The sequence below is a fragment of the Hydra vulgaris genome, chromosome 01 (assembly GCF_038396675.1).
Source record: "Hydra vulgaris chromosome 01, alternate assembly HydraT2T_AEP".
NCBI lineage: Eukaryota > Metazoa > Cnidaria > Hydrozoa > Anthoathecata > Hydridae > Hydra > Hydra vulgaris.
Genome location: NC_088920.1, coordinates 41005382 through 41028684, shown reverse-complemented (window position 1 = coordinate 41028684; position 23303 = coordinate 41005382). Strand labels below are relative to the sequence as shown.

The 23303-nt window shown below is 27.2% G+C and overlaps 1 protein-coding gene across 1 annotated transcript in view; it reads left to right on the top strand.

The window, feature by feature from the left end:
• Positions 1 to 23303, top strand: part of LOC101237644 (uncharacterized) — a 66920-nt gene that overhangs the window by 41129 nt on the left and 2488 nt on the right. The window contains exons 6-8 of the mRNA XM_065786725.1: positions 4531 to 4797; positions 7647 to 7783; positions 17798 to 18013. Coding sequence (XP_065642797.1) covers positions 4531 to 4797; positions 7647 to 7783; positions 17798 to 18013 — 620 coding nt within the window. The remainder of the gene's footprint in view (positions 1 to 4530; positions 4798 to 7646; positions 7784 to 17797; positions 18014 to 23303) is intronic.

Genomic DNA, 23303 nt, shown 5'->3' with positions numbered 1-23303 from the left:
GAACATAATACTTTACACGGACTAGATTAAAGATGCATTAGTGGCCAGTGTAAATATATTTGTAACAAAATTTTATATTTTACTATTAACAAATAAAAGTTTGTTGTAAAAATAAAAATTTAACAACACTATTTAGTGATAACCACGTTTGAAGATTAAAAATTTTGATATTTTGAAGATGAAGGTGTTTAATATTTAGAGATTGCAGTTTAAGATTACTTGTATAGTTGAACTCATTTAATTTGAATCCTCAAGAAATCTCAAAATATGTAGTTTGAATCCTCAAGAGATCTCAAAATATGTAGTTTGAATCCTCAAGAGATCTCAAAATATGTAGTTTGAATCCTCAAGAGATCTCAAAATATGTAGTTTGAATCCTCAAGAGATCTCAAAATATGTAGTTTGAATCCTCAAGAGATCTCAAAATATGTAGTTTGAATCCTCAAGAGATCTCAAAATATGTAGTTTGAATCCTCAAGAGATCTCAAAATATGTAGTTTGAATCCTCAAGAGATCTCAAAATATGTAGTTTGAATCCTCAAGAGATCTCAAAATATGTAGTTTGAATCCTCAAGAGATCTCAAAATATGTAGTTTGAATCCTCAAGAGATCTCAAAATATGTAGTTTGAATCCTCAAGAGATCTCAAAATATGTAGTTTGAATCCTCAAGAGATCTCAAAATATGTAGTTTGAATCCTCAAGAGATCTCAAAATATGTAGTTTGAATCCTCAAGAGATCTCAAAATATGTAGTTTGAATCCTCAAGAGATCTCAAAATATGTTCGAATTACAAGAGTTTTTGAATAATAGGAGTTCAATCCTAAATATTAAAACCTGAAGGTAGGGTTGGGTAATATGGATAGTTGAGGTAATATGGATATATTCAATAAATACGCATGGAGTAAGTTATCTATACATAATGCTAAAACCTGAAAATTACTAACAGTTTACACACATAATTAGTTTCTTTTTTCTACATTAACAATGTTTATATTTGATTTACATTACGTTTTAAAACTTTTTATTTGCAAACTTCAGTAATATTACTTACGCAAGTATATTGATGAAAATTTATTACATTGCTCAGATTGCTATTTCTGTTCTGTTAACATATCAGGTCGCAATTCTAAGGGTAAGAAAGCTATAGTGTACCCAAATCTACCTTCAGCTATTTGTCCTGTTCCTCATTCGGCTGAACTCCCTGTTCCTGAACCTCCGTCGGAAATCTCAAACACAGACAGTTCTTATTCAGACGAGGATACTGATTACGATGATAGTTACGAGTTGCCAGAAGATACAGAGCGTAAACCCCACTTCATAACAGGAACTGACCTGAAAGATCTCGTTCGAGATTTGTATTTAACAAAGCAACAGAGTGAATTGTTGGCTTCACGTCTCCAGGAGTGGCATCTGTTGGCTGGTGATGCAAGAGTGTCATCATTTAGAAAGCGATCACGGGAACCGCAGCAATACTTCTCTATGGATGAAGAACTTTGCTTCTGTAATGACATCAGTGGATTGTTTGATGATCTAAGAATACAATATGATTCATCTATGTGGAATTTGTTTATTGATGCATCACTTTATAGTATTAAGGCAGTATTACTGCATACTGGAAATGTGCAGCCTTCCATTCCCATAGCACATTCGGTAACCCTTAGGGAAAGCTATGTGAATATATTACTTATTCTGGACAGAATTAAATACAGAGATCACAGATGGTCCATATGTGCAAATTTGAAAGTTGTTGCTATACTAAATGGATTGCAGGCTGGTTTTACTAAGTACATGTGTTTCCTCTGCAAATGGGATAGCAGGATGAAATCAGAACATTATATGAGGAAATGTTGGCCACAATGAGAAACATTTGAGGTTGGTTCCCATAACGTCATTCATGAACCTCTTGTGGATAAAGAGAAGATCATCTTGCCCAATCTTCACATCAAGCTTGGAATCATGAAACAATTTGTAAAGGCGTTAGATCACGACAAACCAGCATTTCAGTATTTGCAGACCAAATTTCCTAAAATCAGTGGCGCCAAAATTAAAGAGGGCATTTTCGTGGGGCCCCAAATATGAGAACTGATGCTGGATGAAACGTTTTCGGGAACGATGGAACAATATGAACTTGCAGCATGGGATGCATTCAAACGGGTGTGCCAGGGATTTCTTGGAAAACATATTGCACCAAATTACGCTGATTTGGTAGACAGATTAATTGCATCCTATCAACAACTGGGTTGTAACATGTCGCTGAAGCTCCACTTTCTTCATTCCCATCTTTCCTTCTTCTCTGTCAATGGAGATGTATATGATGAAAATGGCGAGCGCTTTCATCAGAGTATTGCCACAATGGAAAGCAGATACAAGGGAAAGTGGAGCCCCGCCATGCTTGCAGATTACTGCTGGAATTTGCAGCGTGATGAACCTGATGCAGCATTCAAACGCCAGGCTAAATACAATTAAATACAAGTAAACAATTTGTGTTAAAAGTGATAATAAACATACACTAATTCATATGTATAGAAAAATGCATCTTACGTTACATCTTTAAATCGTTATTACAAAAAATTGTGACGTGCTACAGCATAATTGATTACATATTTGGAATCAGCACGTCTGAATTAATAAAGATAACCTAATTTGGTTCTTGTTTTTTTCAAAAAGTTAAAAATTGTTGTGCAGTGTAATTAAAGTTTATTTTATAGTATTTTAGATAAAATAATAAGAAATTATTATGCCTCATGAATATGAATGTAAGATTATTGGTACATAAGATCACATCAAATTAATGACTGCCATATAGCTTGTTATGGAAGGGCAGTCAGTATACAATGTATCAAAGTCTTCTGGAATTCCTTATGGGGCATTATACAGATGATTCCATGATCAAATCTAAAGGAATGACAAAAGAATTACAAGTGATCATGGATTTATTTTAAGTAATACTGATGAAAAACCTTTAGTAGAAGCCCTGATGTACTAGCTGATAAAGATTTTCCACAAAATAGAGAAGATATCAAACTGATGGTTAAATCCTATATAACAGTTACTGGGAAAAAAAACTCCATTCAAAGATTGTAAAGACTAATGCATGTCTTTTTAAAAAAAGATAGAATGTAGTTCTTGGAAAAAGAAAACTTGAACTTTTGACAAAAGCAATAGCTAATGATGTTTCTTTAAAAGCATTGATAGATTTTTTTGAGTTATATGAGAAAACATTAAATGATAATAATTTATTTGATAGACCACATTGCATTTTCAATTTGGATGAAACGGTTTTACGTACAAATCCTACAGCAGGAAAAATCTTTGTTCGGAAAACATCAAAAACACCCTATTACATTGCTTCATCATGCGGTAAATTAATGTATACTGTACTGTTTTGTGGGTCAGCAAATAGCTGGTGTCTAACTCCCTTTGTTGTCTACAAAGCCATCCACCTTTATGATGCATAGTGTCAAAATGGACCAGAAAATGCAATGTATGGAGTAACAAAATCAGGTTGGATGGAGGACTATAAAGTTGGATCAACAGGTTTATTATACATGTAAAGGATTATGAAAAGCCTGTGTTGCTGCTGTGTGATGGACACAATAGCCATATAACATATTCTACTGTTAAAAAGACTCTGGACAATCATATAGTTTTACTTTGCTTACCTCCGAACACGAGTCACACATTACAGCCTCTTGATGTTGGTTTTTTTGCTCCATTGAAATCCCATTAGAAAAAAATCCTTAAAAATTGTTTAAGAAAAAGACATAAAAATATTAACGAGTCTGCATTTCCAACTTTACTAAAAGCTCTTGTCAGTTGGAAAGCAAACTTCTGAAAAGTGGTTTTAATGGTAGTGGTCTTCACCCTGTTGATAAATCAAAATCTATGAAAAAGATAGTGAATATGTAACCAAAGCGCAAGGAAGTAGATAAATCTAACAAAAAAAAAAATAGTGTTGTAAAAAACCTGCAGAGAGCAATGGATTCTGTTCTTACATCTCGCCCAAGTTAACCTAAACTGACATCATTTGCAAATTCAAAAAAACACAGAGCAAGTATCCAGGCAAAAAAGACCAAAATTTTAACAGCACAAGATGTTGTCTCAAGGTTGCAAGAAGAAAAGAAGAATAAAGCTGGAAAGAAAACTGTATCAGTAAGGAAAAGAAAAATGCTAGATATAACCATACAGCTTTTAAATACATAAAAAACAATAACTCTGATATATGTATCAAATATAATTACTATAATAAATATAAAAAAATTATAAATTATAAATATAAATAAAATTATAAATTATAAATTAAAAATAAAATTATAAATAAAATATAAATAATATTAATTCTTATTACCCCACCAGTGGGGTAATAAGAATTTGACTGTATTTGTCTGATTTCATATAATTTGAAGTATTTTATTTTGAGACAATCATCTAAATCTTTAATTATTTTTGTCTGAGAGCTTGTAGAAAGTATCACAATAACCATTTGCTATATTTAAAACATAATAATTTATTTAGTTACTATTTTTTAGGTGTTTTGGAAAGTTGCCATGACTCAAGCAACAATCCATCGGCCTACTATCTTGACATGGTTGCACAAAATTCTGTTGCAGAAAAATTTGAGAATTTTTTGAGGCTGTATAATATAAAATATGTAGCTGGATATTCATCATTTATTGAAAAAAATTTCAATCAAATTGCTGATCTAGAGCATATTATTAAATATGATGATTTTGAGATATTAAGAGTATACGAAGATGAAGAGAAATATGGTTTCTTCAGCTTTGTTCATTTACCAGGTGAATTTTTAACAAAGTTAATATTCATATATATCAGGGCTATTCTAGACCGTTTTTGACAGCGTCAACCGTATTTAGGCGCTGATTTGGGCACCGTCCAAATAAAAATTTGAGGATCTTTTTTTTTTTACAGTAAATTTTATTTATTTTTTTGCAAAAAAATGCCGATTTTTCGCTAAATTTCTTCGGGACAGAGGGTACTGCCACCCAAATTTTTTTTCTAGTTACGGCCTTGTATGTATGTGTATATATATATATATATATATTTATTTATTTATATATATATATATTTATATATATATATATATTCATATATATATATATATTTATATATATATATATATTTATATATATATATATATATATATATATATATATATATATATATATATATATGTATATATATATATATATATGTGTATATATATATATATATGTGTATATATATATATATATATATATATATATATATATATATATATATATATATGTATATATATATATAAATATATATAGTGACAAACCCAGAGTTTTTTTGGGATATCATTTTTCAGCGATCAGCGGGTGGGGGGTTTAAGGTTTCTTGTGGTATCCCTAAATAGTCATTTTCAACATAATAAATTGTTTTACATATTAACAAAAACAATTCGAATAATGATTCGACATAAGTATTTAATAAGCATATTTACTATTATTTCAATTTTCATTTCGATTTAAATATTAGCAATTCTGTTCATTTAACTTTACTAAAGGTTAATAATTATCACAGTACTTCAAGATGCCTTTTAAATAAAAAAGATAATTAGGGTAAACTGAAAGTTTTTGTAATCGTTACTTTTTTTTATTCAAACAAATATGAAGAGAAACAAAACTTTCTTAAAAAATTTTTGCTTTGTTTTTTTGGTAAAATAAAATAGTGAGCTAAAGATCAAAAGTTGTTTCATTCAAATATTAAATTTGCGCAATTACTATATTGTTATTAAGAAGTAATTTTACTTTTATTCATTTATTATTAAAAACTCTTTATTGCCAACAAACAAAAGTTAACTTTAATCTTAATGAGTATTTTAATTGTTCTATCTTTGGAAAAATCAATTTTTTCATACATTTGATTGTCTTTAAATTGAGTTTAATAGTAAATTATAATTCTTTTTTTTTTAATTTAATGTTCTACTAGTAATTAAATGACAGTTTTAAACAATTTTAAATCATTTTATTGTCCTGAAGAAAAAATGAACTTACTAAAAAAGTGAGTTCATTTGTTTTTCAAAAATTTGTTTTTTCAAAAGATGGAATGATTTTAGCCTAAAATAAACAGAAAATTAGTTATTTACTACTGCATTTGAAACAGAAACTTTTTTTTTCCTATTTTTATTAAAAAAGCAAAAGAAAAATAACAAATAAGTATTTTTTGGGCGCCCATACTGCTCCAACAATACCAGTAGGAGGTTTGGGAAGGCATGTGCCCCCCAGAATCTTTTTGAGAACTATGCATGTATTCACATATTTTAATTATATTTTATATGACTTTTACCATAAGTGTTAAATAACATAAGACACTTAACAACCTAAAATAACACAACCTAAAATAACACAACCTAAAATAACACAACCTAAAATAACACAACCTAAAATATGAGTTCTTTTTATTTTTGCTCAATCTTTTAAGAGCGGTGTAACCATGTAAGTGGTGTAACAAGTTATATTTGTATTATAAATAAACTTTTAAAAATTTTGAGTTAATTAAACTTACTAAAACAAATTATTTATTGAGTAATTATTTGATTAATTATTAAATATATTTATTTATTAAAACTATTTTGTTTTTTGATAACTTCAGGCTCCTTAAATTTTTTGCTTTTTTTTATGTTATCTTTTACAATCAGCCTCTTTAGTTTAAAGCAGACATTGTGTGATTTGCAATTTAAACAAAAATACCCTCCAAAAATGCCTTCAGTGTCCTCCTGGTTGAAAGAAATTAGTTTTATTAAATAAATAAAAAATTTAACTTAAATACAATCATAATTTATAATTAGATTTTTTATCAAATATATTTTGGCACTCAAAAGATTTGGCCATATAAACTTTTAACCATTTTTTGAACATTTTACATTTTTAGAAGAAGCCTTAAAAAAAAATTTAATTTGTTTTCAATGGTTTCTATTTAATGTCAACCTACTGGATATAGTGGCTTGTTGTTAAGCAAACGGTTAACAAATAGTGTAATCAAATGAGTAAATCGTTTAGGTAACAAAAGAACAGTTTTAAACTCCAGTAAGTAATTATATTCAATAGTATTCAAACTGTATGACAATTAAGTATATTAGTAAAATCTTAACAAATAATGCCCATATATGAAACATTACCCATAATGCCATTTTCTTATTTAAAAATTTTTAAAAATTGGATAGCTTAATATACATGTTTTACACTTTTATAGTACATTGTCACTTTAGAATATGAAAGGTATAAAGTATAAAATTTGCAAAACTTTTGAGAATTTATTAAAAATGCTGTTTTAATACTTAATGATAAAGTGTGTCAATAATAATGATAATAATAATGGTAAATAATGATTATACAAAATTTACAAAATAGTTGAAGGAAACCAATGTTTTTGAATTATTTTTTTTTTCACTTTATAAGATTTTTGGTGATCTTTTAAAAAAGGACTAAAACTGTATTTTACTAGGGGTGCAATGCACTTAAAACAATAGGGGTGCAATGCACTTAAACCTGAAGAAAAAAAAGTGTTTTGCTTGCTATTGATAATTTTATAGTATCATATGGTATTATTGTATTGATTTGATAAATTATTGTTTAGATATTTCTTTTGTGTTTTATTTTAGGATATGTTGATGGTAATAAAAGAAATTTGCATCAAGCTGTTGTTCAATCATTAGATTTGTATTCTCAAAATATACTGTTGTATTTGAATCCCAGACGTAACTCTGCTATTCGAAAACAAAATATTTTAGAGATAAAGGTATTAAACTTTGTTTTTCTATTGCTCTTTGTGTAAAAACATTTCAACCAAGAAAGTTTTTTTATTAAAATAAAGTAATTACATGCAAACAAATTAAATTATAAAAAAGAAATTTTTGTTATTAAATTAAATTTTTATACACAATATAAACATTAGATAAGCCTTTTTTTCAGTTTTCAATTTCTAAAGTAATTAATCACTTTATCACATTAAGAAAATTTTTTTTCTATTATTTCTTTTCTTTTAAATGCTCTTTTTATTTTATATTAATTTGTTGTTTTTTCTGGATTAAAATACTTTTTGAAAAATGTTTTTATTTCAATATGAAATCAGTTTTTATTTTATTCTATTTATATAACTTTTTTTATTTTATAAATACATCTTAAAAATATTTAAGATCTTGAAAAACTGAAGGGAAATATTATTGCATATTATTCTGTCACCTTAACATCCATCTATGATTTTTTTATTCTTAGACTTTAAATTATTCTGCCACCTTCACATTTGTTTATGGTTTTCCATTTTTAGGCCGTATATTATTGTATTCATTCTTTTTATTTTACAACCAGTATTTGGTATGTTTTTGTTTGGTGATATATTTGTTGCATATCTTTGTTCATTTTAAGTTTATAAAAAGTATATTTTGTACTATTTGTATAGTATATGTAGTATTGTTGTATATATATGTAGTATTGTTTGGATGCACTGTCTGAAGGCAATCATGTAAAATTGTTAGGTTTTTTTGAAAATTGTTAGAATTGTTTAGAAAATTTTTTGAGAAATAATATTTTTAGTGATGTTCATAATTGTTTGTGAATGCTTATAGATACAGAAAAAATATAAAGATCTAACTAGCTTACAAGAATATTTTTTAAACTTAGAAAATTGTATAGCAAATTGAACAAAAGCAAATTAATGTTCCTCTACTTTAAAATTTAGAATGTTTAACTTCTACATATTATGTAAAATTATCGGGGGTTTTTTATACAAAAATGCTAGTTAGACATTATTTCAAAAAAATTTACCAATTTATTTATGTTATACAAAACAATATGGCTAATATCATCAAATATAAATTAGAAATTGAATTAAAAAATATATCCACTCCTAACATTTATCATTATAAATAATGATAGATGATGACAACTTTTGACAAACTCTCAACAATTCTCATGACAATACTTTGTATAGAACATATCCACTCCTAACAATTTCATTATAAATAATGAAAGATCATTGCCAATTTTTGACAAAATGTCAGCAATTCACCTGACAATACTTTGTAAAAATATAATACTTAATGTCATTAAATGACCATTCATTTATAAAGTTTCGTTCTTCTATTAAAAAACTAAAAAAAATATTCAGACACTGTTTGTTGTAAATAATGTGTGACACATGGTTTTATTATTCTTACCTGTGACATTATATGTTGTTGGAGAAACTTATTTCTGTTTTTAGTTAGCTTGAACATAGACACCATCAAACCTTTGAATTGCTTTCAGATGCTCTTTGATATAGCTATGAGAAGTTATTTTTTTATTTTCACCATTTACTTCTTTATAAGCCCAATAGTAATTTTTCTAAATTTTAAAATTGAACTGAAGTTAATGAAAAAACTTGCTACATTTAGTTAACTTACATAACCTTTGTGTCCAACTTAACTTTAGCTTGTTGTGTTCATTTGTGCATCAATCATTATGAACAAATTATTCAAAAAAACTAACTGTTAACAAACTGTAAAATCAAAATGTAATGATTCTAATTTTTTTTTATATAATCTTAATATGTTTCCAAAATTATTTACCACAATGTTAACAATAATATGAATAATTTCATATATGTGCTAATATCTAATTTAATATCTTTCTGGTAGCCTCATTTAACAATAACTAGTAATAAACACTTGTGCTCATCAAAAAATTCTTTTGATCATTCTAAAAGAGAATACTTTCAGAATTTGATAAAATACTTTCAGAATTTAATATGGTCTAAAAAATTACAATTTTATATTTAAAGTGTTTCATTACATGGAGTTTGAAGAACATTGCTCATCTCTTAAATGTGTTGAATCTGTAAAAGAATCAGTAGTTAATATTGAACTAGCCTGATTTGCTGAACTAAGATTATTTTAAATAGTGAATCCTGATTGTAAATATTTTACCTTCCCAAATTGTTCTTATAACATAAATATATATGTGTTTGTTTGTGTGTGTGTGTTTGTGTGTGTGTGCATATATGTATATATATGTATATGTGTATATATATATATATATATATATATATATATATATATATATATATATATATATATATATATATATATATATATATATATATATATATGTATATATATATACATATATTTACATATATATATGTGTGTGTATACATAAATTTATTAATTATGGCATTAAAAGGTTTTGTCTAATGTAGGCTATTGTTTAAAAGTTGATCTTTTTCAACAAGATCTTCAGCTCCACAACAACTGTTTAAGGAACCTCTGATAACCCAAATCATGCTGCAAATTTAACAAAACTTAGGTCTTTCCAACAACGAGATGAGAAAGTTAGGATCAGCTATGAACCTTTTGGGTCTTGTCAGAATTTTGGAGCCTAACTTTCAACAGAAATTTGCTCAAGCAGGTCGAAACCTCAATAACCATTTTACAGTGATGAGTATTCTGCTCAGTGAAAGCAGTACCGCATAACAAGTTGTTCACTATCTCAACAAGCTCAATGAAATGTTCATGTCAGCAAGAAAAATTTCTCACTCTGCTGTTGTAAAACTTGGAATAGATGGAGAAGGAAAATTTCTAAAAGTAAGCTTTACCATCTCTAATATCTGTAAGCATTACCGTGGTTCAAGATGTGCCTCAAAGCCCACCTAAGAAAACTCTCAGACTGATGGCACCTACATCATCAAAAATTACCAGTGTCAAGCAACAAATGCTAGTAGCAATTTCTCAAGATACTCCAGAGACTTATGTTAATGTCAAGTCCATTTCAATATCATTAAAGTTTAAGAAATGTGTGGTATACAATCTTATGTAGCAAACACCCTTGCTGTTGGTGTGACATTGAATCAACAAAACTCCTTAACAGCGGAAGCCTGAGAACTTTTGGTGGTATAAGTAGAAAGCAAAAAGAGTTTGTCAGCTCAGATTGCAATTTGGAAATATCAAAAGTCTTTTAAAATGTGGTGCATCTAGAATATTCACAATAACTTTTGAGTTGTATTGTTGATTATAACAGTAAAAAAATTTAAGAAAAACTCCAGAACTGTTTGAGAATGATTTTGCTAGTTATTGCTGATGTTTTTTGCTAGTCATGTGTGATGTATTATACAATAATTGTCATAAACTTAAAGATAACAAAGTGAAAATAAAATTTTAAGAGTTTTGTAGCTACTTTTTTTTTTTTTTCATCATCTTCACTTCCAACAGGGCTGCAAGCAACGACTATTAGAGTTCGAAGTTACTGGAAGAAAAGGTGAAGTTTATAGATAACGATAGACAGATGACTTAAAATATTGCAAATTATATGAATATAGTTTTTGGTACTAAAATCATTTTTAAATTTGTTAAAGAACTTGACTCAAAGCACAGATAGTGGTTAGTACACTGTTTAATAGTCCAAGCAATTACCTCATTGCTATTAATAAACCCTAAGCCATGACAAAAGGGTTTTTAATCTATTAAAAGTTACTCAACTTGGGTGAGTTTTTAGTAGTTTTCAATAAAAATATTTTAAATTTCCATGGCCTAGGGACCAATATTTAATTAATGATTTTTTTGTGTAACAAAGTTTTGACTCTCATTTTGTGGAAAAACAAAACCTACCATAAACAAAAGTTAAAAAAAAAGAGTGGAAGAACAAAAAGTCTCACAAACCATTTCAAAAGATTTTTAAATTACTTGCAATGAACCTCTACATGTGTCTAGAATTACCTTCCAAAATATCACTTTCGGGGTATTTCATTAGTACTTTCAGAATTTTCAAACTATGGAAACACAGTATAAAATGAAAGAATTTGATAAGTGATTTTCTACTAATCAATAGCGTTTTATACTTAAAATTTAGAAAAAACAACTTTTTATGGAATTTTTTTACTTATTGGTAATCATCAGCCATAAAGTAAAAAATCAAAATATAAAAAAAATGTATAAAAATTACAAACTACAGTAGAATGAGTTCTGACATTACAAGAAAACATAATACAAAACCAATCTACACTCTATATATATATATATATATGTAGACCACACGGGGAAAACCACAGATATCCCATTTTTCTCATTTTGAGAAAAATAAAATTTAATGTTCAGAGACATCAGATATCTGTTTATTGATATTGTATTTAATCAGAAGTATTTTTTTATGACATTTTAGTCCTAACACAACAAATAAATGCAGTTTTTTTGCTAAATACAAAAAAAAAGTTTTTACAGTGTTCATTTGAAGACGAGACACTCATTTTGGACATCTGTAATTTTTCCGTTGTAAATTCATTAACTCATAAACATCATTAACTTGTAACGTTTTAGGACAATTATTTTGTTAAATGTAGGTTGTAACACACTCTAATATACAACCACAACTTACTCAGATGTATGTGATATCCTCGCCCTAACCCCCCTAACCCCTCCCCTCCCCTTACCCTCTTATTTAATAATAAATTATATAAAATAAATAAAAAAATTTCAATAAAATCAAAAAAATTATGAAAAATTTTTTAAATTTTATAAAAATTACAATTGCAACCTTATCTCTTTCCCAATCTCATTTATTTATCACACTGTCTGTAATCCATCACTTTGTATAGAGTATGTGTAAACTAGACCAACACCCCATTGAGAACAAAACGTTAATAAAAATAAATGGTTATTTTTATTTTCAAATAAATATTAAATAGATTTTTCAGTATGGTTTTATTTTTTCAATATAGTTAGCAATAAGATTAAATGTCTTATTTTGTTCACTTAGAAATTGTTTAGCTTCAATAAGTCTTTGAATTTTTAACAAGAAAGGGGCAACAGAGATACATATACTTGTTTCTGGTTATCAAGCACTTTAATTTTTGATCTAGACATATGGGGTGTAACACACATAAAACAATACATTTCCAGTTTTCCCTACATAATTAAATAATTAACATATATAATTAAAGTACAACTAGCCTTTAATATTTCAATTTCTCTAAGTAAATATATCTTGAATGGACAAACAACCAAGAAGTTTGACTTTGAAAAGTCTGCAAATTTGTTTATAATATTGAATGGTTCTGGTTTTTTGTGAGAGATCTGGAAAACATTCCTCTAATCGTCTGGTGTTTCTACTAGAACTTTTGATTTGCAATGGTCATGTTTCCAGCACACAAATTTTAAATCAATTTAATACACTTTACATTTGAGGCAATTGATAATTTAAAAGTCATGTAGCATAGAGCATATCGACCATTTGTTGCCAACAGTTTTATCATAGCAATAAAAATATACTTTTTGAGTTGAAAGTAATAGCGCACATATTGATTAGGCATTTTGGGGTTTGTTTGGGTTTGTCAAGGAGATTACTTTACAATTAAAAGTTTAAAGACATGCAGTTCTTTTCCTCTGATAAATTGCTTTAGCCTTTCTCTGAGGGAGCTGGAGTGATGCATTCAAAGCATTCTTATTTTGTAACATACTTTTGGCAGCATCAGAATCAGACAATTTATTGAGTCTTATTTTTACTTTGTTTGGGCACAAAATAAGCAAGCATCTTGTTTAGGATATCCAAATTACAAGGTACACCTAATGATTAAAAACAATTTATATATATATATATATATATATATATATATATATATATATATATATATATATATATATATATATATGTACTGTTACGCGGTAACTTTGTTTTAATATTAATTTTTATATATAGATCATAAACCATTAGTCTGAACTTGATAATGTTTCTTTAACATATATAATGTTATTACAACATATAATAAACTAATACAACAGGTTCGTTCTTCCTGCGTCACCATACAATTTCCTCTCTCTCTCTTCCACTTAACTAACTCACTCTCTGACTATCTCTGATTCTCTCCGGCTATATCTCCGACTATATCTCCTTCTTCTCTCTGACTATTTATATATTTCGAGGACGCTAGACGCGTCTCAGTTCGTACACAAGTTGTTTATTAACTATCGTTTCTTGGCGTTATGTTGAGTGAATAGTTTGTTTATAACTTCTTTTTGTGCACGCTTGAGTGAGTATGGTTATTATCTATACGCTTGAGTGGCTAAGGGAGTTACCTTCGTAACAGTACACACACACACATACACACAATGTTCAAATGGTACTTATATGAATAACTATAAAATTGAGGTTGTTCTATAACTATTTTTCTGCTTTGTCAATGCTATGAACAGAAATAAGGAAAGAAATATACAAATACTGCTTATTCTTTGCTTTCAAGTTGTTAAGATATTACCTTTATTCTATCATCTTCTGTTGTAATTTCAAAATGTAGTTGTGCTAAACTACTTTAGATTAACACAACTACATGGTATTCTTGTAACATGATTTATTAATCCTAAATCTTGAACAAACTCTTTTTTCCTCCCTTTTTTTTTAGATTTTTCTGTGACTGTAGGGTTGTTTTAATCTGCTATATTTTTAAGAATATAAGTTGTTCATGTGACTTAAGGTTTATTTTACCATTGGTTTAGCTTTAAATAACTGGGGCTACTGCGTTTTTTACTAAGTAAACATTAGACAACAGTGGTTGTTTCAAAGTTGCCTTTTTTTTAAATGACCATAGAACCTTATGAGTCTTTTTGTTATGAATTTTCAAACAATAATATTTGTAAAACTTATAAATACCAGTATATCATAAAAATATCTTAAACTTAAAATTTTCAAGAAATAGACATCTGTGGTTTTACCCATAAAACCACAGATGGTAAAACCGTAATGTGGTCTTACAGGTAAAACATGTGGTTTTACCCGTAAGACCACACGGGTAAAACCACATGTCCACTTTTTGAAAGTTTCAAATTTTCATTCATTTTTTAAGAGATCACAAAGCGTTACATTTTTTTGAATTAAGTAGCCCGGTTTTTTTCATTTATATTAAAACGTTGCAATTAGTTATTAATTTAAACTTATAAAGTCTAGTATTTATTTTATTGTTTGTCTATAAATTTCAAACAAATGTTTTAGCTTTTAAAACCCCTTTTAAATTTATTTTATAAAAATTTCAACATATTAGTTATTTTAATGCTTATAAAAACTAGTACTTTTTATCGCACTATTAAATTTGAGTTGTTATGTAATGTTTGTTTTCGTGCTAAAAAATTTCGCTATTAAAAGAGTTTATAAAATTAATAGAAAAAGTTTGAAAAGATTTATAAGAAAATACATATTTGTATAAATGTAATTACGTATAATATTCATTGATAATTTAAATAAAATGGATTTATTGTTAATTTGCTACTTTATTTAATAAAGTAATTTCGCTTACTATAGTAATTTTTAAAAAACATAATATAAATATATTTCATTTTCAATTTTTAGTTTTTTTGAGCTTAGATTTTTTCTTTTTTTTTAAGATTTCTTTTATTTATTTTATTTTGTTAGATAATTTATCTTACAAATTACGTGGTCAAGTTGTAAAAAAAAAAATTTTATGCATGGTCAGAAATGGCATTCGATTGCATTTCTTTAATTTTTATCAGACATGTTTAGCAAACTTGAGTCTTTATCTGACAAACACCATAGAAAGCACATTTAGATCAACAATCTAATGTCATACTGATTTAAAGTTAGTGTACATACATCAACTACAGAACATCCAAGAGAGTTACATGTTCTTCTTAACTCATATTGTTTTTACCAGGTCAGGTCAAAGCTAATGACTTTTATACCATTTTCACTTCACCATCTTCTTACAAGTGTGGCCCTGTGACAGAGTGCTCCATCATGCTGAAATTTGTGGATATTTGTGCCGTTAAAGTACATGTTGCTATTTATTGTGGCGTTAAAAGGCATAAACCATAAATCACCACTTTAATGGACTGCAAATCATGACTTCAGAGCAATGTTTTACAGTTGAAAGCAAATATTGAGAAGGCAAGGCCAGTGTGTTACTCTTGTAGAATGACAACCAAATTGTTCAGTTAATATTTTGTCACAAAGTTTTACATTCTCCCAATCTTCCGCTGACCACTACTTGTACTTCTGACAGAATATCATACAGTCTTTACATTTTTTGAGAAAGACAAGGTTTTTGTTTGCACAAACATCTACTATTGTCATAACACTTGGTACAATAATTTCTCTGTGCAGAACACTTAGTGCAACAGTTTCTTTGTGCAGAACACTTTAGTTGAAATTTCAGAAGCAATGGCAAATAGATACGCTTTAATAAAACAATGAATGCGGTTATCTGCCCTTTGGGTAGTCACTTTTGGTTGTCCAGTTCAGACTTTCTTTTTAAAATCCCCTTTTTCATGATATCATTTCAATGTTTTTATGATGCAGCTCTGTGTTACATTATAACGTACAGCAATGGCAGTCAGTGTCAATACTTGTTCACATAGAATTGCAAACATATTTTTTGTGGTTAATTCATCAGTTTTTTCAGTTTTTTTATAAGAATAAAATCTTAAAAAGTAAAAAAAAAGATTACCACCTCCACCCCACCCTCAATCTAATGACCGTTCTCCCCAATCTGCACTAGCTTGAATGTATCTCCACCAATCCCCACAATTACAACAACCCAAACAATGAATTTTTATCATTCTACTCCCCTTAATTATTCAAACCTTCCCTACAATTAGGTAGGTGAGAGTAGATTTTATTAAAAATAATTTGTTAAAAAATAAAGATAATGTTTAGTGACATAGAGAAAATACATTGCATTGGGAAATTATTGCAAAAAAAGTTTATGAATGGTAAAGTTTCATATGCTTTATTTATATAATTATCTGGATATATTCTTTTAAGAAGTTCTCTTGTTGTAAAATATTGTTTTTAATCTAAGCTGGTGGTATTTATGTAAAACATAAATTATGTTTTAAAAATCATATGCTCACATATAAAATGTGTATTGTGACAAACAATAGTTCTTGTATACATAATTATTAGTAAGTATTAAATTGAACAAAATATTTTAATTTTAGTAAATGTTTTAATTTTAGTACTGTGGCCTGCCCTAATATATATATATATATATAATATATATATATATATAATATATATATATAATATATATATATATATACATATATATATATATATATATATATATATATATATATATATATATATATATATATATATATATACATATATATATATATATGTATGTATGTATATATTATTTAGTATATATATGTATATATTTATAAATTAATATCATATTTTGTAAAATTAACATATCGAAAAAATTAATTATAGTATATATATATATATATATATATATATATATATATATATATTTATTTATTTATTTATATATATTTATTTATATATATATATTAATATATATATGTATATTAATATATATATATATATATATATATATATATATATATATATATATATATATATATATATATTAATTAGTATCGTATAATATTGTACACAATTAATAGTATTCTTTATTTGTTTCAATTGTGAAGTTTATATCTAAAATTGAAGTTTGCTTGACTGTTGAATGAAATTTTCAAGTAGACTAAATTAGGCTTATTACTAGTAACTTATCATTTTTCAAATTGCTCTATTATTAAATGATAATACTTCGTTTGTTATATTAAATTGTTGATAAGTTGTCATATTTTATTTATCTAAGTAAGTTGTTATTAAGTGTGCATTCTTAGAGAGTTTTAGAAACAGTTTTAAAAAGTTTTTAATGTTTAGTAAGAATTTGGGTTTTAAGTTGTATATTAAAAGTGTAGATATATTACAATTTTTTAATTTAGATCTTTATGATTACAATAATAATAAGTTATGTTATTTGTAGACAGTAAGTAAAAGATATTTTGGCAACACTGTATCAAATTCACCTGGTTCTATAGTTAACTGGAAGTTGAATGGTCAAGGTATAGATTCTATTGAGGCAGTTCAATACTTAGAAAATATTTTTGCTAATATGCCACTTTATTCTACTGTAATTGAAGAGAAATATACTTACAAAGATTATCATGTGTTAGTTCAAGTGATGCAGCCAAGCTCAAAGGTAAAATATTTTAATCATTTTAATTTATTTTTTGTAATACTTACTAAATAAATAAGAGGTTCAAGATATTTAGGTGTTGAAATAATTTGCATTACTTATTACTTATTGAAGAGGTCCAAACTATTTAGATAAAAAAATAATATAGGTAATATGTTTATAATGTGTTACTATGTTTATAATATGCTATTATGTTTATAATGTGTTATTATGTTTATAATGTTTCTATGTTTATAATGTGTTACTAAATTTATAATGTGTTACTGTGTTTATAATGTGTTACTAAGTTTATAATGTGTTACTGTGTTTATAATGTGTTACTAAGTTTATAATGTGTTACAATGTTTATAATGTGTTACTAAGTTTATAATGTGTTACAATGTTTATAATGTGTTACTAAGTTTATGTGTTACTATGTTTATAATGTGTTACTAAGTTTATAATGCGTTACTATGTTTATAATGTGTTACTATGTTTATAATGTGTTACTATGTTTATAATGTGTTACTAAGTTTATAATGTGTTACTATATTTATAATGTGTTACTATGTTTATAATGTGTTACTAAGTTTATAATGTGTTATTATGTTTATAATGCATTACAATGTTTATGTGTTACTATGTTTATAATATGTTACTATATTTATAATGTGTTACTATGTTTATAATAGGTTTTCAGGTTTGTTGTGTTACTTTATGATATTTATATATATTTTATCCATGAAAAACAATAACGAAGATTAAAAAGGAAATCACACATATTTTTAACATATTTTTCTGGTTTAATTATTAGTAAAAAAAAAAAAAACTTTCTAAAAAATGTAACTCTAATGTTGGTAAAAAATATAATCTTATATAAAAATATAAATGTTCAACTCATTTCTCAGCGTAGCGACCTTGTTTGTCAAGGTTTGTGTTTCAGAGTTGAGAGAGGGTTGTAATCACAAAAAGTAGCCTCCTCTATTTTAGTGGTCCTCTCAGCCTTGCAGAAATAAGTTTCCAAAAATAATTATTCTACCAAAAATTTTACTGAAGTTTCTGAAAATAAAATCTCTACTAAAATTCTATTAAAATTTTATTTCTATTTTTATTTAAATATTTACATTTTATTTTATTTAAATATTTTATTTAAAATATTTTATTTAAGTATTTTATTTAAAGTATTTCTATTATAAAATTTTGTTTCTATATTTAAATTCTATTAAAATTCTATTAAAATTTTACTGAAGTTTCTGAAAATAAAATCTATACTTCTATTAAAATCTCTAATTCTATTAAAAATTTATTTAAATACCATTGCTATGGTTGGTATTATTACAATTGCTACCATTGGTATTAATAAGCAGTCTGGAACTTACTATGCTTAAAAATAAATTCAATTTTGTATTTTTTCAAAAGTAGTTTAAATAGAAAAGTCAAAAGTTTAAACTTATTGTTGTAAGTTACAAAATCTTTCTGTAAATTTTATTGCTTTTGCTTATGACAATTCCCTATAATACTACTAACTTATACCATATCATTGTACTACTTACATACTACTACTTATATTACTTTATAATGAAAAAGACAAATTGGAAATAAAATAATTGTTATAAAGTCAATCACAATAATAAAAGTAATTAAAAACCAACAGCAAAACAATAAATTGACTAAATAAACAAAGGAGAATATAAGAAATAGAATTTCAATTTATGAGAATCTCAACATAAAAAAATAGTAAACAAATAAAATGGAAGATTAGAAGGAAAAAATAATTATATGATTGAATAAGGAAGGTTTTTATATTTTTCTTATTTATTTATACTATAATTGGTATTTGTATAGTAGTAGTAGTACTTACATACTACTACTTATATCATATTATTCTACTAATTACATTAGGGGTATAATATTTTTACAAACTCAATGAGCATGTCATATTCTTATGAGCTTTTGTAAATAATTATGAAAATTTAGTTTCATTATGTTTCTAGAAAAAAACTCACACACTGACCCACTAGAAACCCAAGCCAAAAGCTGTAAATCACATAACAAATATGCCTAGAAATTCTTTAATGGTAATTCAAAGTAAAATGTTTTCCACTTTGTCTTAAAATAATAATTTATGTTCAAATAAGTATTAAAGGTATATACCACATTAATAAATCTATATTGATAAAATTAACAAAACATCAAAATGTTTAAAAGACTATGTTGATAAAACTACATTAACTAAAAAGGTTTGCATTTGCTTTAATTGTGATTTGTTAATAAATATTTCAAATACAAAGTTTCTCCAGATTTGCAAAGACTTTTGATATTTGCTAAAACTTTTACTGCTTGTTTGGCACAAATGTTTCATCTTTGCGTATTTATAGGCAAAGGAATATCACACCAAAATTTCGTGAATGTATTGATAGCCTTTGGATGATCTTTACTGGCCTCCTCTAATTCTTTACCATTTTCAGGGTTAAACATGTTTGAAATTCAGATTTCCAGCAACAAGCTTAACTGCCATCTTAAGTCGTTGTCTGTATGAAGGAATTATGTAAGCAAGTAGTAAATAAATTGCCCGGTAGTTGCATCAAGATTGGGTAAACTTTTAAAGTTAACCTTAGGAAATTTCTTCTTATTCCAAAAGTATTTCACTAAGTTAATCAGATGCTTCAAAAACTACATTCCATCTCTCCATTTCAGTTCATTCTTCAATTGTATATCGCTATTGTCAAAGTTCAATGTTAAATAGTCATATTTACTACAAATTGCTTCAACAAAATAATATGACAGTTCAGATGAATTGGTATTACCTCCAAAAAAGTTATCCAGGCATAACTTTAATAATTGATCTAATATATGGTATTGGCAACCAACATAGAGATGCTTCTGAAAGCCAACACTTTCAAAATGTGTCATTAATCTCTTTATCACACTACTTGTTTTCCCAGTCTTAACATTTGTAGTGTCTGTCATGATCATTTTCATAGATCTCCATAAATCAAATTCATTCAAAAGTTCTCAAAGTCCTTCAAAAATTGTCTCTGACTTTCCATTCTTCAATACCATTGGCTTTAGCCTAACGTCTTTTTTATTGTTTTTTATCACAACTACTTGATGTTCCCCACCCCAGCTATCTTTTTTCAATTAAAATGCAAACACCAATTCTCGACCTTCAGCTCTTTTCTCATTTTATCTTGTAACTTTTTGCCTTCTCTGATGACTGCCAAATAGATTGCTTGTTGAGTTTGTGCAGGAAGATCGACACCAGCTGTCTGAAGTTGTTGTCTGATTGTTGAAGCACTGTGGCAGCTTTTCGTGTACTTTGCTTGACAAACCAATTTAACAGCCTCGACTGACCTTTGCTTATTTTTTCGTTCATTAACATATATTGAAGGCTTATAATCACTACCACTGCACAGTGGGCTAGAATTCACTTTTACTGGACAAAATTCATAATTAATTTAATATTAGAGCTATATTCACTAAAATTAGTATGAGTACTAATATGATGTCTGCGCTTTTTATGAAGGTAATATTTTTTTATTTTGTTGCTATGGATATCTTTATTTTGCTTAGCAACAACCTTTTTTTGTTATCTGCAGATATTTTATAAGTGCTATATTCACTAAATTTGGCATGAGTACCAATATGAGATCACATTTCTTACAAAAGTGATAATTTTTTAAATTGAGTTGCTATGGATACTTATATTGCTTAGTTACCGGATACTTTCCTTAGTTACAATGTGGTAAATTGATATTTGAATATTTTATCGGATTTTTGACCCACCTATATTGTATAACAATTGAGTATTTAGGTAAACAATGTTTTAGGAATAATAAAAGCAAAAAGTAGTGCAAGAAAACATTGTCAATTTTTGCGATAAGATTTGAAGTCTTTATTTCTTGAGCTTCCTCTTACAGAAGTCTGATGGGTAATGTAAGGCTTTTAATTATGTCATGTCCATGTATCAATACTTTGTGAACTGATTGATCCATGTAATACCATGGATAAAGGGACACATATAGTCTAACAGTGTCAAAACAATAATCCTTGAATTTTAAGCAGTCTATTTCATATAAGAGAGCCTTACCAAGATAATGTAAAATCTGAATATAAGGTTTTGATCAATACCCAGAATTTCAGCTGTTTGTTCATATGCTGCAAAAGCACGCCTTGAGGTATTGCCATCATTGCTTGTTCCAGAACCACCACTTTTAAGGAAATCAACAACAAGTCCCGTTTTGTTCATAAAATCAGTCTAAATCTTTTGTTTAGCTACAGATGCCTTTTCTTTGTGTTCTTTAGATCTTGCTTGTCACTTTCTTGTTTCTTTTTTATATGCAATGTGCAATACCATCTCAAAAAATCGAATCCATGCATGAAGACTGGAAAGACCATATTTGAACTCTCTGTTAGTAATCTATATTAAGGATATCAAGACTATTCATATTTTTTGGAGAGACACCACACACTGAACAGCATTGGTATGAGTTAGTTTTTTCAGATTATATTGTTTGAACCTTCCCATCAATCATTGTAAGTTCAATAATACATTTCACTTCAATAGAAGATACGCAAACCTCTAATAAAATCATACCCAAACTTTCTATCTCACTTTTAATGTACTGATCTTCTTCAATCACAGATTCCTTGGATTCCATTTTGTATGCAAATCTTATGGGTCTGCAATAGGCTGTGGAAGACAACTTTTGATTTCTCTAAATAGGCACCTTTTCGTCAAATCCAATGCTACTAGACAAGTAATAAATAATGATTCTTCACGCTTTAAATCTCTGTTAATGTCAGGTTCTGATAAAACTTGTTTATAAATGCTTTGGCCAGTACCACCATCAAAACCAGCCTTACACGTGAGTGTCATTGTTTTTATTGCTTTGTTGTTCAATATCAAGTGCCTTAGCACAGGTTCCTGAACTGCACAGGTTCTTTGCAAAGTATGAATCATTAAATCTTTTAAAGGAACTGAAGCTGAATAGTCCTCGACTGTTATATTTGCAGGATAACATTTCAATTTTGCATCTCTGGCATCATTGTAAGCGGGGTAAATGTTATATTCTTTCTCCAAGGCTCCGCTTTTAATCAATTGATAGGAAGTTTTTGTCAGACTTGCATCAATTATTAAAGTCAGTGCTTCATCTGCTGAATATTTAGTTGCTTTATCTGTATTTGAAATGTTTAAAACGTTCTCGGCAGCAATAACAATAGATTCATCATCAATTTTTTATTAGCAGCAAAAAATAATTAATTGGATGAATGAGATTCAATTAAACAAGATACACACCACTTTTTAGTTTTA